At 35.9% G+C, this 15,551-nt stretch overlaps 1 protein-coding gene across 2 annotated transcripts in view; it reads left to right on the top strand.

Annotated features, from left to right (window-relative positions):
* SCIN (scinderin) overlaps positions 1–15,551 on the top strand; it is a 76,669-nt gene that overhangs the window by 23,228 nt on the left and 37,890 nt on the right. For both annotated transcript variants that reach the window (XM_024767074.1, XM_024767073.1), the window contains one exon: positions 2,958–3,107. In XM_024767074.1, coding sequence (XP_024622842.1) covers positions 2,958–3,107 — 150 coding nt within the window. The remainder of the gene's footprint in view (positions 1–2,957; positions 3,108–15,551) is intronic.

Below are 15,551 nucleotides of genomic sequence, written 5' to 3'. Positions count from 1 at the left end.
TAGTGGGAAGCAGCTGCATAGCACAGGGAGATCAGCTCAGTGCTTTGTGACCACCTAGATGGGTGGGATAGAGAGGGGGGGAGGCAGACGCAAGAGGGAGGGGATATTGGGATATATGTATATGTACAGCTGATTCACTTTGTTATAAAGCAGAAACTAACACACCATTGTAAAGCAATTTTACCCCAATAAAGATGTTAAAAAAAAATTTAGTGTGATTTTATATAATCTCTTTGAAGTGGATGAGAGGCCATTTATACAACTAAGGTAGGGAGAATATAAACATCTATTAGATGAATATAAAAATACAGAGCAAATCAGTAATGAAAGTTGTTTACAAGCCTGAGATATCTAGAGAGCTAACTTCTGATCCACTTCCTATATTTCATTGTTATGTAAAAATTGGAAGTTTGCTTTCTCAGATCTACTAAGAGAAGAATCATTTGCAAAATATCATGGAATAAGGTAGAAAAGGGACCTAGGCTAAGAGCCTAAGTGCACGGGCAGAGTAGCCTGCTTGGCTGCCTTGGGTAACTAGAAATGACAGATTCCCTGTAACACCTGCCTGATGCAATGGGTGCTCCCGGGGACCAGCAGAGCTTCTCAGCCTTGGTTTAATGCTTAGAATCATCTAGGGAGCATTCATAAATGCGGCTGCCCAGAACACACCTGCAAGTCCCGAAGGGTAGGCTCAGGTATCCATTTTTTTAAAAAAAAATCACCATCTTACTCCACCACCTGATTTTAATGCTCAGTGAGTAGACGTTAGCTGATCGTTCGCTGGGAACCATTCATTTTCACTCTTTGTAACTGTTCGTCTGGGCCTGGTATTCAAACGTGAGCGTCATGTTCAGATGCCCAGGTATAGAAAAGAGGTTAGAGTGGAAACAATAGCGGCACGCAATTCTCTGAAAAACAGAAAAGAAACACCCCTTAACATTGTTGAATAACTAAATTAGATTCTAAAATGAAAGGAATTGCAAAGCACAGTCTCTTTTTCTTTTACTTCTTATAAAGGCTTGAATTCCTAAGACTTATATTTTATTCTTGAAGAGGAATGTGGAAAAGGTGAAGCAGGATCATGGGAGTGGGGGGCCGGTTTAAGGGGACAGAGAGACTGTTGCCGGCCTGTGTGCTTTCAGGTTGTGCCCCCAGGGAGAGGGATCCTGCCCAATTTCAGGTAATCAGTGAACTATTTTTGAATGAAGAAATGACTCTGGACTGGAAATGTCTTGTGATTAAAGAAAAGAGCCTGTGTCTCTGAATTTTGGGGTGCCCTTTTATTTGCTGTTATTAATTTATTTCCTCTTTTAAAAGTTGCAAACATAAAGCCACATAGAAAGTGGCTGCTGGTCTGTCTCCTTTATATTGTACTTAACCACAAAGCAATAACCACAAAGCAACCCCCTCTCCGGATTGACTACAGGAAGTATGTGTGGAAATGTTTTCAAAACTAAGTGTTGTACAAACATATTATTAGCTTAGTTGTCCACATGTCAGTCACTCCTTGCTAGTTTTCGCTCATTCATCTCTTTATTCCCAACATCTAGCTCCTAATAGGCAGCTAATAAATGTGAGTGACATTTTAAAAAGAAAAGGAAAAAACACTGATTTAGATACAGCAAAAACTGAAGGCTTTCTTTCTGCAAATACATGCCCCTTCCCATGTATTAAAGATACTGTGTATCTTTAAAAATCTTTTTCTGCAAAGACAGAAACAGAGCTTATATTTTTGTTTCTGTACTTTAATGGAGCTATATTATTCTGCGGCTTTATGTTATTTATGAAATACCTGGATATTTTTAACATTGGTGTTTAAACATTGTCCTCAATTTCTAACCACTGAAGAATAGTCTATAGTATCCACATAATGACATTTATATGGCCATCTCCCTATTGATGGGCATTTGTGTTTGTTTCTTTGTTTTTGCATCCCATGTTTGAATAGTTCTATAAAATAGATTCCTAGAAATGGAATTTCCTGATTTTAAAATCATATATAATTTTTTGGTATGACACCGAAGTGCCCTCAAAAAAAGCCTGTGTCAGTATCTACCACCCAAATAGTGTGTGATAATACCCATTCTCACATCCTACCAGGCCTGGGTACCATTACATTTCTTTCTTTCTTTTGTTAAACCACATTTAATGGAGAAAATGACATTTTATTATTTTACATGTTACTGTATACTTTCTGAACACTGTACCTAAGTCTAAAATATATATTTTAATCTAAGTAGCAACTAATGTATATAATTTACAATATATCAAACTGCTCTTTCTGTTTTTCTAAATTTCTGTTAAAGTATAATTTTGATGTTTAAGTATTTTTTCTATATATCATAATTTATATTACTGTAATCCTATTGTTGAACATTTAATGTCTTCCCAATGCCTCACTAATATAATCACATCAGTGAAAACCCTTGTACATGTGTTGTTTTCTCTTCTTTGTGAATAATTTATTAAAATAAATTCCAGATAGTGATATTACTGGGTCAGAGTTTTAACTCTTTTTATGATTCTTGATAAGAATTGTTAAATTGCTTTACAAAAGAGATAGGTCATGTTTTATGATCATCAAGAGCATATTTCTACTATAACAGATTCTTGACTATCTGAAATACGTTAGATTTATTATTCTAAATTTAAATAATTTATATAAATTTACTTTTATAAATTATACTTAGTGGATTATATACACAGAATGCTGAAGTATATATTTATATTTTCCATGTTTAAAAATGCTTACTTTATAATGCTAACTGAAAGCAACAGGATACAGAATGAGGTATAAATTAAATATATAAAATTATATATACCTCAACAATAGATCAATTTAATTTACTTTTTTAGACCTTTTTGTTTTTCTCCTAATTAATTACAGTGTGTATTACACCAGGACTGAATGTCCTCCAGGTATTCCTGGGGTCAAAAGATCTGTCTTTTTCTTTTAGGAAATTTACCAGTGGTGTGGATCCTCTTGCAACAAATATGAGCGTCTGAAGGCCAGCCAGGTTGCCATTGGCATTCGGGACAATGAAAGGAAAGGAAGAGCTCAACTAATTGTGGTGGAAGAAGGGCATGAACCCTCAGAGCTTATAAAGGTATTGAAAGCTTGCCACTCTAAGTTTTGTGTGTGTTAGTGTGTGTGTTAGATTTAATAACTTCTTAATACTTAGGCTAAGGTTAGGTAAGAGGAAGTATCAGGGTTTTATAAGTCATGGTATTAGGAAAATAGAACATCATGACTGTTTTCTCCCACCATTGGGATGACTATCAAAGGAAGTCTTGTGCCTGTCTTCTGTGATATTCAAGGACAAATAGGTGGGCAAAACCTTTGAGATTGACTATAAGAAAATATTTTGGAAGAAACATAATAGTTTTTTCATCTGGGCTTCTCAAATTTCTTTTAACGCAGTGATTTTCTTCAATTTTAAAATTAACAATTATTTCATTAAAAGAATGAAATAAAATCTTATACCAAGAGATTAAATACACCAATCTTTTAAATACTTGAATCATTTTAAACTAAGAATTACAGTATAGGCAAGACATAATTTTAGTATAGTTGTTAAATCAGTATGAATTGTCTGTACAGCTCTTTATATCTCTGTCATTTACTTAATCAACATACAAGTCCCGGACATTTACTTGTGACCAAGTGTATATATGGTATATATTCCCTTAAGTAAGATTATCAGCCAAAGGGTATAATCATATTCAGGTGTCTAGATACACATTGGTAAATCGATTCCCATTTATTCATTCAACTAATATTTATTGAATTCCTACATGAGCCAGGCACTAAATGTTTGTACCAGTTGCTGCTTCCTTGACCAAGCACTGTGTTCCTTCATGACTTTACAGAGCACTGTCAGGATATCCTGTTGTACCTTTTTGAATCTTCCCACATGTAATAGTAGCAGGAGGTATCTCTTTGAGTTTTCCTTTCTCTAATTTCCTGGGATATTATGCATTTCCCCCCAATGATTTTAGCCATTGGGTGCTTAAATTTTTCTAAAGACAATCCTGTAAACATATATTTTTAATATTTTTTATTTAGAGCAATTTAATGCATTAGAGTTACCTGATCCGATGCTAGCCTACATAATCCAGCAATCGAAAATTATATAATGAGATCATTTTATTGATTAGAATGTCTTTAAACTTTATTACTTTAATAACCACCAAACACAAACTTTCACATTAATGATGTTTTAGAAATAATTTTAATTCAATGGGAAGATGATCACGGTACAATGCTAAGAGAAAAGGCAGGCTATAAGATTTTAGGTACTATTATCTTAATATGTAAGTTTACATTATATAGCTATATATTCATATATACATTTATATCTGGAAAGAAATATGCTGAAATATTACCAACACCACCCATATATGGCTTTGACTCTGGGGATATGGCTTCTTGTTATTTTCTTCTTCATTTGTCTTTGTGTTTTCAAAATTTATTATAATGGATGTGTATTCCTTTTATAATTAGAAAAAAAAAGGCCATCTGAAAAAATAAAATAAGGGATGACTATTGAAACCTGGGTTTTCAGAAGTCAGACTAACATTACTAATACATTAGACCTTGAAACTATTTAGAGCACATTCTTGATCTTTTAATATTTTTTAAAGACCTCTGTTCTGCAGATGTGATCACCATTTAAGTCATCTAATTCTCATATTTGGGAGCAAAAATCTATAAATAAGATGTATTTCTAATTGATTATAACCTCTTGTCTCAATAGCTATACTTTGATAGAAGTGGAGCCAGGGACACAGTTTGCCCTTGTAGGGAGCTAGAGGGAGTGTTGCATTAACTGTCAGGCTAGCTTCTCCGTGGTCATCTTGGAAAGTCCCTTAAACTCTCATTGTCTCTGGTTCCTCATTTGTAAAGTGAGGGTTAGACAAAGTGGCTTCTCTGGTCCCTTTAGATTCCAATGATCTGTGATTCAATCTTGTCTCTCAGGCAATGGCTGTGTTTAATTACCAGTCATTTGCAGTCTGTTCTAGGCAACGAAACCACTGAGGCCGAGGGCCTTAACTGTGCATATGTATTTTTGATGTCTTTACTTATTGGATATCACTCAAAGTTCTGAGAAAGAAAAACTTGAATAGTCAATGACTGTATTATGCTGTTAAATTAAAATGAGAAAATGCAAACCTGAAGAAAAAAATTTGTAAAAATGTAACTTTGATTTTAAAATATCAGTGATAGGGATAAGGGACATACTGTTTAATATAAAATGCTATGTCTGTGTTTTAGGGGCTCTTTGTTTTTTGGTTTCTAAAAAATCCTAGAAAACACTGACTTTTTTTTTTTTAACATCTTTATTGGGGTATAATTGCTTTACAATGGTGTGTTAGTTTCTGCTTTATAACAAAGTGAATCAGTTATACATATACATATGTTCCCATATCTCTTCCCTCTTGCGTCTCCCTCCCTCCCACCCTCCCTATCCCACCCCTCCAGGCGGTCACAAAGCACCTAGCCCATATCCCTGTGCCATGCGGCTGCTTCCTACTAGCTATCTACCTTACAGAAAACACCGACTTTGTTTCCATTCAGTACATTCAATTTATACTGCATTATGATGGACAGCTGTCGCTCACAATTGATCTGAACTGAATTTTGAGTGAAAGCCTTTTTTTTTTTTTTTTTTTTTTTTTTGTTAAAAAGCATTCAGTGGGAAGTTCTGTTTTCAGAAATGTTCTTTTGTGGCCTGATTACAAGGGTAGGTAGTTGTTTGATGAATTACCTATGGACTTATGATAAACAAGTTTGACCTCTAGGCTTTCTTAATGTTGTACTGTAACAATAGAATTCAAAGAGCTCATGAACTTGGTTGGCAAAAAAATTACAGCTTCATTTTCACCGATTTCTTTGTGAAAATTTTCTCCAATTGTGAATGTAGTTGATAAACGATAGTAGCATGAGCAGAACTTGTGACTTTTCAGATCACACTATAGATATTGCATGTAACCTCAAAGTATCACTTATGCTCATCACTACTTGGTAATTATGGCAGTTATTAGACCTGCTTTTCAATAATATTATTTAATGAGTAAATGAAGAAGCTTATTTATTACTTTATGTTTGCTTTTTTAAATATATTTTGATTTTTTGATAGCTGTATTCTAATATAATTGGTTTCCATTGTAATAGTATTTTATTTTATACGTTTAAAAAATACATTTATAGTAGGGGTTCATAGGCTTCAAAAGTGGTCCAAAATGGTCCATAGCACACAGACAAAAAAGGTTACCTCGTTTAAGATAATGGGACACCAATTCTTTTTCTGAGACTCTAATGCAACTGTTGACTTTGCTAGAGGATTCCAAAAATCTAAAAAGCTTTCAAAATATCTTATAAAATTGACCTGTTAAGTGACTCATTTTTAATGAGAATTAAAAAAAATTATTTCCAAAAACGTTGAAAGTGTATATATGAAGGTTGGTAATGGCTTGAAGTCAAGGACTTTTCAACCAGTTAGATGATGTGATTGTCATGACTCCATATTCAATGCTGAATATTTGGAACATGTCTTTGTAACACATTCAAGTGCTCAACACTGAAAATATTGAAAAAATTTTTTTCTGAGAGTCTTTTGAAAAATTGATCTTTATTTAGAGGTAGTTCAACTATCTTTTGATCACAATATTATTTTCACACAGTTTTAATGTGGCTTATCTCTAGGATGATCATAAATTTATCCTTCAAACAAAACACTCTGGAGAGTAATAGTGGGCACTAACCAGACAGGACACAACATGCATTAACAAGAACCATCTGGGGAAACAGGATGTGTGGTCAGCCTCTTATCTGTATCTTAAGCATTTTTAAAAGCTTGTATGCCTAAATATGAAGGTAATCCTATAAGCAGAACTAACTAAAGCCTGTAACTAAAGTCATGTATACTCTGTGCTTGTTTTCTCCTAACTGTAAACATATTTACCATGAAAAGCTGCATGTAAATTATGTAAAGCTTTTTTCTTTTCATATTTAAAATAAGTAATCAATGAATGTGAAGGAAAATTAAGTATCTCACTAGCCGGAAGGTCTCAAACTTTCTTTGTTGATTCTACTCATTCTCGAAACATTAGGAGGGAGGCTAAAAGTCCCTTGAGGAAAAATGGCTAAGGTGAATAACTTATCAGTATGTTTTATAGACTTTCATTTTTAAAAAGATAGCATTGGGTAGATATCAAAAAAAGGATAAAGAAAGAGCAAGTTGTTTGAAACAACAACAAAACAACCAGTTCTTCTAACCTGGAAAGAGTTTTTTTCAATGTAATTTAATAAACTTGTTAAGTCTATAATCATTGTAAATGCTAGTGAAGGAATCCTGGCAGTAAAAATACTACAGGGAGATTGTTAGCAGATGCTTTGTTGTTGAACTGTTAGATTTCTTGCTTATATAAAAACACTGAGGCTCCCTGGAAAGTCATATGCACAATCATTATTTTAGATTTGGGTAAAAGAAGAAAATTGGAAAGAAAAATTAGAGTGTCATATGATGTCTCAGTTAATAAGTGTTTTTTTCTTTTTGTAAAAGCATGTACTTTATTATTAGAGACATAGCACAACAACAAGTGGGAGAGCAGGCAGAGGAACAGTTTGCTTAGTTAAGACAGAAGCAAGGCAGAGTTGCACACCCGGAGAGCAAGGGTGTGGGCATCCTCCCTAATGAGGAGGAGCCAATAAGTAAGTGTTTATTGATCACTGGGTTGGTTCCCAGTAAAGTTCAGACTGTATTTTTTTGTCTGATTGAGAAGATAAGCATGTACCCAGTCTAAAACATAGTCCTAGAGTGGTAACAGGTTGTGAGGGTCCTCAAATGCCAGAGAAAACACGGTCAGAATGATACTACCAGTGGTTGAAAGACTTCTCTTATGTATTTTATTTTATTTTTTTTTAATTTATTTTATTGAAGTATAGTTGATTTACAATGTTGTGTTCATTTCTGCTGTACAGCAAAGTGATTCAGTTATACACATATATATATATATGTATATACACACATTCTTTTTCATATTCTTTTCCACTATGGTTTATCACAGGATATTGAACAGAGTTCCCTGTGCTGTACAGTAGGACCTTATAGTTTATCCATTCTGTACATAATAGTTTGCATCTGCTAATCCCAAACTCCCAATTCATCCCTCCCAAATTTATGTATTTTAGACTATATGACAATAGCATATAAAATAGATTAATCTCCAGAGGATCTCCCAGTATAGGAATTGTGTTCATCTTGTTACTGTAAGTCATAACTGACTACTTGAAAATAAGAAAATTTATTCAATCATTCTTTTGAGAAGTTGATCAGATATTTATGATGTGCTCATCTGGTAATCTTGTAAATAAAATCTAGAGTTGAAGTGTGCAGATATTTCTTAAATTATCCTTTAGATATCTATTTAGGCAAAGAGTAAAATTTTAGTTATACTTCCCCAAAGTACTTTGCCCAATGAAATTTATATCTTAACAATGCTACTCTAAATTCCTTGAAGACAAGACATTGCCTTTGTATCTGTGGAACCCTCACAGCTCTAACTCATTGCTCATTAATATTTAGAAAATTAATACAATTAACTGGGAACTTTGTGGTTCGAGAAAACCAATTACATTTGTCTTCCTGTTTTCTAGAGGATAGTATTGCTTTAAAAAATTCCCTGTGTTTTAGATGATAGTGTTGGTGAATATATGAACAAAGCCATATGGTTGATTAAGTTTTAAAACCAACTGCATTTATGTAGGAGCAGTTAGTGTTTAGATAAGGATAATCCATAGAGTCTGCTAGTCTTCTTTCTACAGATTAATAGTTACAGCTCATCTCCTGGAAAGTGATAACTGAGTCTTGAGCTTATCTACCTTCCCACGTATTAGGCAGATTGCATACACTCCAGGTGAGAGTACCTAGCACAGTAAGAAATAGACAGCAAATGTCTAAAACTTCATTCTGTGAATAAAAATGCATGTCCCCAGGAGCTGCAGTTGGATTCTGCCATCTGTAAAATCTTCCTTCCCAGGTCAGGTCACCTCCCTATTTAGTGTTCAGCAAAATTGGAAACTATTTCTGTTTTTGTCCACTTAGTGTGGACTAAAACACACTAAGTGCACACTTAGCGTCCACTTTGTCCACTCTTCTTGCTGTTTAGTACACATCACTGCTGTCCACTGGCCTTGGCCACTGTGCGTGGCTGCTGCCTACAGTCTCGGTGCTGCCTCTCCTCACCACTGGGTTAAAAGTGAATGTGGGGCTTCCCTGGTGGCGCAGTGGTTGAGAGTCCGCCTGCCGATGCAGGGGACACGGGTTCGTGCCCCGGTCCGGGAAGATCCCACATGCCGCGGAGCGGCTGGGCCCGTGAGCCATGGCCGCTGAGCCTGCGCGTCCGGAGCCTGTGCTCTGCAACGGGAGAGGCCACAGCAGGGAGAGGCCCGCGTACCGCAAAAAAAAAAAGAAAAAAAAAAAAAAAAAAAAAAAAAAAAAAAGTGTATGTGCTCCGTGCACTCCAAGGAACTACACAGATGTAGAGCTTTGTTTTTGAAATCACCCAATATATTTGTCTTATCCTTAACATCAATGCTTAACATCAAAGGCGGTGGTGCTGACACTTCCCAAGGTTGTACAATTTAAATTTACAGAAAGTTAAAGCAGGAGTGATTTTGAACATTTAATCATCTAAGCACTGGAATAGTAATACAGTTTCAGCATGTAGAGCAAAAGGTGAAGAAAAAGCAAGCAGGAATTTGGAAATTTAGAATTGTCAACATTGCATGAAGCTTCTCTGTGGAAAATGTTTGCTTTCATAGCATAACCTTGAGTTTATTGGATTTACATGGCGTTATATTTTAATCTTTTAACTAAAATAACATTGTGTATTTGAATCATGCTTAGTCATTTTAAAAATTATACCATAGAGAATGGGAGAAACTTTATTTTCTGGGGATGATTTTTGATTAGATAATCCCCATTTATCTTTGTAAAATAGTATCAAATGAACCAAAGAAGTGCCAATAATAGAAGTCGGGGAGCTGTTTTTTTGTTGTTGTTGTTGTTTTGCGGTATGTGGGCCTCTCACTGTTGTGGCCTCTCCCGTTGCGGAGTACAGGCTCCGGATGCGCAGGCTCAATGGCCATGGCTCATGGGCCCAGCCGCTCCGTGGCATGTGGGATCCTCCTGGACCGGGGCACGAACCCGTGTCCCCTGCATTGGCAGGCGGACTCTCAACCACTGCGCCACCAGGGAAGCCCAGGGAGCTGTTTTGAAAACCCCCTTCATGAGCATTTTGGAACAGTGAGTATACAGTATTTTTAAAGGGTCTAAAGATTTATAGGAAAATAGTATAAATAAGAATCAAAATCACAGCTTTTTAGCATCAGAGAATAAACATGGGTGTTTTGAGCTCCTTAAATGTAAATGATAGTTATTTTGTGGGTTTGTAATGCACACACACCACTCATTAAATTATTTTCTGTTGCCCTCTTACTTCATTGTTAGTCACAACTCTGTACTTTGTGAGGATGGAAATTTGAGTTGCCTGAGATAGTAATTTGGTCAATAGGCACAGTAAACACTTTTAACACTAAGAGACAACAAGAAACATTTTGTGAGAGAGGTACACTGCTCTTTGTGTGCTATCCAATTAGTTTTAGCTTCCTTGTTTATCCCTCCTTTATTTTCCAACCTCCTTTTGTAAGTTTTTGGGAAATTGAACAATGTCTGACATATTTTGGAATTTCCTATTTATATCACATGGTGTCTGGCACATCAGAGACGTTCACCAGAATTTGTTGTCTGAAATAACATTATTATGAGAGCCAAGTGGAGAGAGAAGGTCCATTTATGGGTTTACCATTCAGAGAATTTTAAGGTAAAGGGGTCCAAAATATTTGCCACTCTCTCTAGATTAGTCCTCATATTACGTATAGAGAGGAAGTATCAGAGGTACCAGAAAATAGAAATCTTCCCTTTTCTTATATCTGTTGCATTGTAATTAAATCATTTCCCCTGTTTTGCTTTACAGCAATGATACTTAGTACACACCTCAAATCCAAAGATTATAGTGACGAGTAGTGCATGCTGCAAAGTTACGATGCTTCCAAGAGCACTATAGTTGCTGTAGCTATTTGTATCTACCATTTACTGAAGCTTACTTTATGTGCCAGGCACTGTTCAAGGCACCATTCATTTGTTGTCATTTATTTTAATGAATCTTTTATTTGGATGTCTAGTATTTAATTCAGATATCCATTTTGTTCCTCACCAATTCATCCAGTGGGGGAAGTAGAAATATTCTGAACAAAGATAAGAAATAGAGTAAAAGTATAGTTAACTATATACAGCAATAAGATGATAATTTTTCAAATAATCTTCCACTTTGTCACACCCAAGTTCAACACTGAAGAGTTGTGACCTCGCTGATAAGATGTCACTTTTATATAATCAGTCCAAACTAATACTACTTGGCAAGCATTTCTGAATGAGGTCATTTCTCCTTTAGTTTACAGCTGAAGTGAGGGAACAGTGATAGAACCCATCAACAGGATAACGCAATTCCAAGACATATGGGTTGTATGGAAGGGTGGATTTTTTCTATATTTGAAATGATAAGCTAACACAAATATTAAACTAGAATGGCAAGTTTCTAGTCTCACTATTATTTATACTTCTCCTCATGTTTCTTATAATATTAGTGATTATATATATATATATATATATATATATATATATATAGTAAAAAAAGACTTACAGTAAGAATATATTTTCTTTCAGCAATTTTAGGTCAATTTCTTATTCCTGTGCTAAGAATTAGCCAAACTCAAATATCAAAGGGTCAGATCTCTAAGATTCAGTGATTCACAACTCCTTGACATTCATTTTGTAAAATAAATAGTTAAAATATATAATAATCGTTCACTGTAATATTAATTTTATATGTTTCCTCTTAACATCTTGTGCTAAGAATTAGCCAAGCCCAGATATTAGAAGGTTGACTTTTCAAGAGTCAATGATTCACAACTCCTTAGTATTTATTTTGTAATTCTTGTTTAATATCATGAGGAAAAGTGTTCACGTATTGGAAAGAACTCCCTAAGATAGAGGCCATTTAGGTTGTGATTTTAAGTCATGTTTATCCAGAGCCAAGGATCGCACTGTGATGGAATTGGGTTATATTGACAGTACTTCTGCAAATGCAAAAGTGTTGTTATTGCTCTTAGAATTGCTGTTATCTTTGCAAAGGTATCCAGTGCATCACCATTTTACAATTGCTTTGTTTTGGATATGTGTGTGTGTGTGTGTGTGTGTGTGTGTGTGTGTGTGTGTGTATGTATATATATTAATATATATGTATATAGATACATATATATATATTTATATGTAAGAAGGATTTGTCAGGAAAGCATGGTTTGTTCTTGTCAATACAGTATCCTCTCAGTGGAAACTCTCAATAGGAAATCCTCAGTTCTGGATATTTCATAACATTTTACTAATCAGAAAACAGGTACTAACGTACTATTAAACAGAAAATCTGTTAGTATCTGTACACAAAAAAGCCATACAAATATACTGGGAAATGAAGTCCTATACCATGTGTAACTGTGAAATTAAATATCAACGCTCTATTTCAATGAAGGCTGGTAACTAAAAAAGCCAACCAAAACTAAAAATAAATTTTGATGAAATCTGATAGAGGACATGTGGACAAGACAAATATGTTGACTAAAAACTGTTCCAAAGCAAGTAGCAAATGCCCCACAATTGCATATCATTTGCTCTGCTATTCACTGTCGTGGTGCTCCATTGCTAGGTGACGGCATAATTTCATCTTGTCATGCCTTACAAGGGTAAGGGCAAATGGCTTACTGGTCAGCTGAATGTTCTGTTCACTTTTTACTCTTTCTAGCTGCATTTTTCTTTATATGATGCAAGTGCTTCTCATCATTGACACAGAAATTCCATAATCTAAGAAGCAAATTTGTCATGGATTTTATTTGCTGCAGAGGAGGTCCACCAGAAGCACCACCAGGACAAACATTCAGTGTTTACTATACAACTGGCGTTCTTCTGTGGGCTGTACATGGATGAGCTAATTTAATTCTTACAACAGCCCTGTGAAGTGGATACAGTTATTATCCCCTGTCTTGGTCTGTGTTCCTCCAAAAGCCAACTTGGAGACAAGGACTTGGGAGCAGATTGTTATTTGGAAGATGATCCTGGAAGCGCGCGGAGTAGAAGTAAAATGAGGCAATAGTTTGTTAATAAGTTATTTACTGCTGCAGACAACTGGGGCTTAGTCCCTGAGGGGCCCTCTGAGAAACTGTATGTAGAACACTTCAGAACTGGCCCACTGAAGGCTGAGGTGGCTGCAGGATTTAGCTGGTAACTCCCATCCCTCATTTGTTGAGGGTCACTCCTTGGGTTTTAACTCCCCAGAACCTCTAGCCTGCCTTGTATGTAGATACAGTACAGCCTGGTGGCCAGATAATGCCGTCAGACAGAGAGCAGAAGGCTTTGGCCTTTAAGAAATTATCTGGCGATGACCTCTGAGGTAGACCAAGGTGAGATGGGCAGGGCACCAGTAGCATCTCTGCATCCTCACTTTGTGAAGAAAGTAAGTCGTAGAGGGACTATGTAACTTGCCCATGTAGGAATGGGAATGGGAGACCTGTGGTTCACAGATCATGGCAGATCTTCATTCCAGAGTGTGCAAATCTTAAATATGCAGAGAGATGGGAATCTCATCTGCTGGGAAGTTATTTTATAACTTCCAAAACTTTGCTACACGCTTTTGACAATCATACCTATTTTATTACATATCATAAGTAATAGCTTTTGTAGCACAATTTTTGCACTCAGTGGGCTGCCTTGACCATTGATATCTCTTAGTGTCAGCATTCAACCTTTCGTCCATACTATGGAGGCATTAGGTGCAGGGTAATTGGGGTAGCCATTTTCTTTGAAAGAAAATACATTCTTTTAATGTGAGTATAAAAGTCATGCAAATATTTTTCAAGAACCTCAGAGTATATGAAAGCCATTTTGAGTTTGCTCCATTAAATTTTGCTGCTTGGAAATTTCCTTAATTATGTAGATAAAGAGGAAACTCACAACTCTCTTGCCATAAAACTCCACCTAATCTCATTAAATGTTATATGTGAATCAGGTTTATTTACCTCACTTAATCATCATAATCATTGTGAGTGGTATTACTTATCATACTGTTTTAAATATGAGAATAAGGTCACAGAGTCACTTAGTTGTGGGTCCATCCAACTCAGGTTGTCTGATCTTAGCAAATGAAGGGATTGTCAAAAAGGCAAATGTGGGGTTGCCCACTGTGAAGCATAGAGATTAGGAACCCCAAAGGCCAATGATGAAAGTGTCCATTCAAGCACTGATCGGATACAAATGTCCAAATGGCTTTGAGATCTTACAATAGAAGGGTTTAATAATCCCCAGAAAGAGCAGAGGGCCTAAAATCTTTACCTAAGAGTTGACCCAGGGCAGCCTCCAGACTACCAGGCCTGCTAATTTTTCCAGGAGAGAAGTTCTTTATGTGAAGGTACGTGAAAATCAGAAAGACTTGGCGGACCTGTCCTGCTGGTTAAGATGAGTGAGCCAGGCTCACAGAGCTGAAGCCACTAAAGGTTTAAATCATATCACCAAACCAGGCCCTAGGAGCTCTTCAAATACACAGTGCCAGGGCTTCATTCAGAATCTCTGCGGATGGGATTCAAACTTGAGTGTTCTATATCATAACTCCTAGGTGGTTCTAATATACAGCCAGTGAAAAACAGCTGCTGTAGTTTAAAAAGTTGACGTTCTGGCTTACATATTTTAATAACTTGTGAGTTGGGTTTCCATGTTAAAGAAACTTGTAAGTTAGCTTTCTGTAATAGTAACCTGTGGATTAACTTTCCATATTATAATAATTTATGAGTAAACTTTCTCATGAGTTTGACCCTCTAAATCTAATCTCTAATCGTTGATGTTACAGTAATGTTGAGGTTCAGACCTGCGTCGTGATGACTTTCCCAAGGCCACAGCATTCTCTGCGTCCTCCTGAGCTACACTGTCAAATACAGCATCTGTGAGACATGTGGCTATTTAGGTTTTGATTTAAATTTCCTAAAATTAAATAAAATTTAAAAGTTAGTTACTTGGTCACATAAGCCACATCTCAGGTGCTCAGTAGCTACAGTTACTACTGTATTGGACACACAGATATGGAATATTACAGTTACAGAAAACTCTACTGGACAGCCCTGAGCTAGATAATGAAGCGAACCCTCTTTTGCAGACGCTTGGTTCACTTTGTCCTTTTATCCCAATATGTATTTCACAGGCTTTCTCTCAGTCTAAAGTACTTTATCCACTATTTGATGTGTTAAATTACCCTTTATTTGACATATCAATAAAGAGGTAAAAGTATTTTAAAGGCGGGGAAGCACATCACTGAGAGAAAGCAGGAGAGCAAATGTTGGAACCATACCCAGATTAAGTGGAGCTGGTTAAAGGAGTTCGTGGCTCTTC

Source organism: Neophocaena asiaeorientalis, unplaced genomic scaffold, assembly GCF_003031525.2.
Source record: "Neophocaena asiaeorientalis asiaeorientalis breed wild unplaced genomic scaffold, Neophocaena_asiaeorientalis_V1.1 scaffold70, whole genome shotgun sequence".
Lineage (NCBI taxonomy): Eukaryota > Metazoa > Chordata > Mammalia > Artiodactyla > Phocoenidae > Neophocaena > Neophocaena asiaeorientalis.
This window is presented reverse-complemented; position numbering and strand designations above follow the sequence as displayed.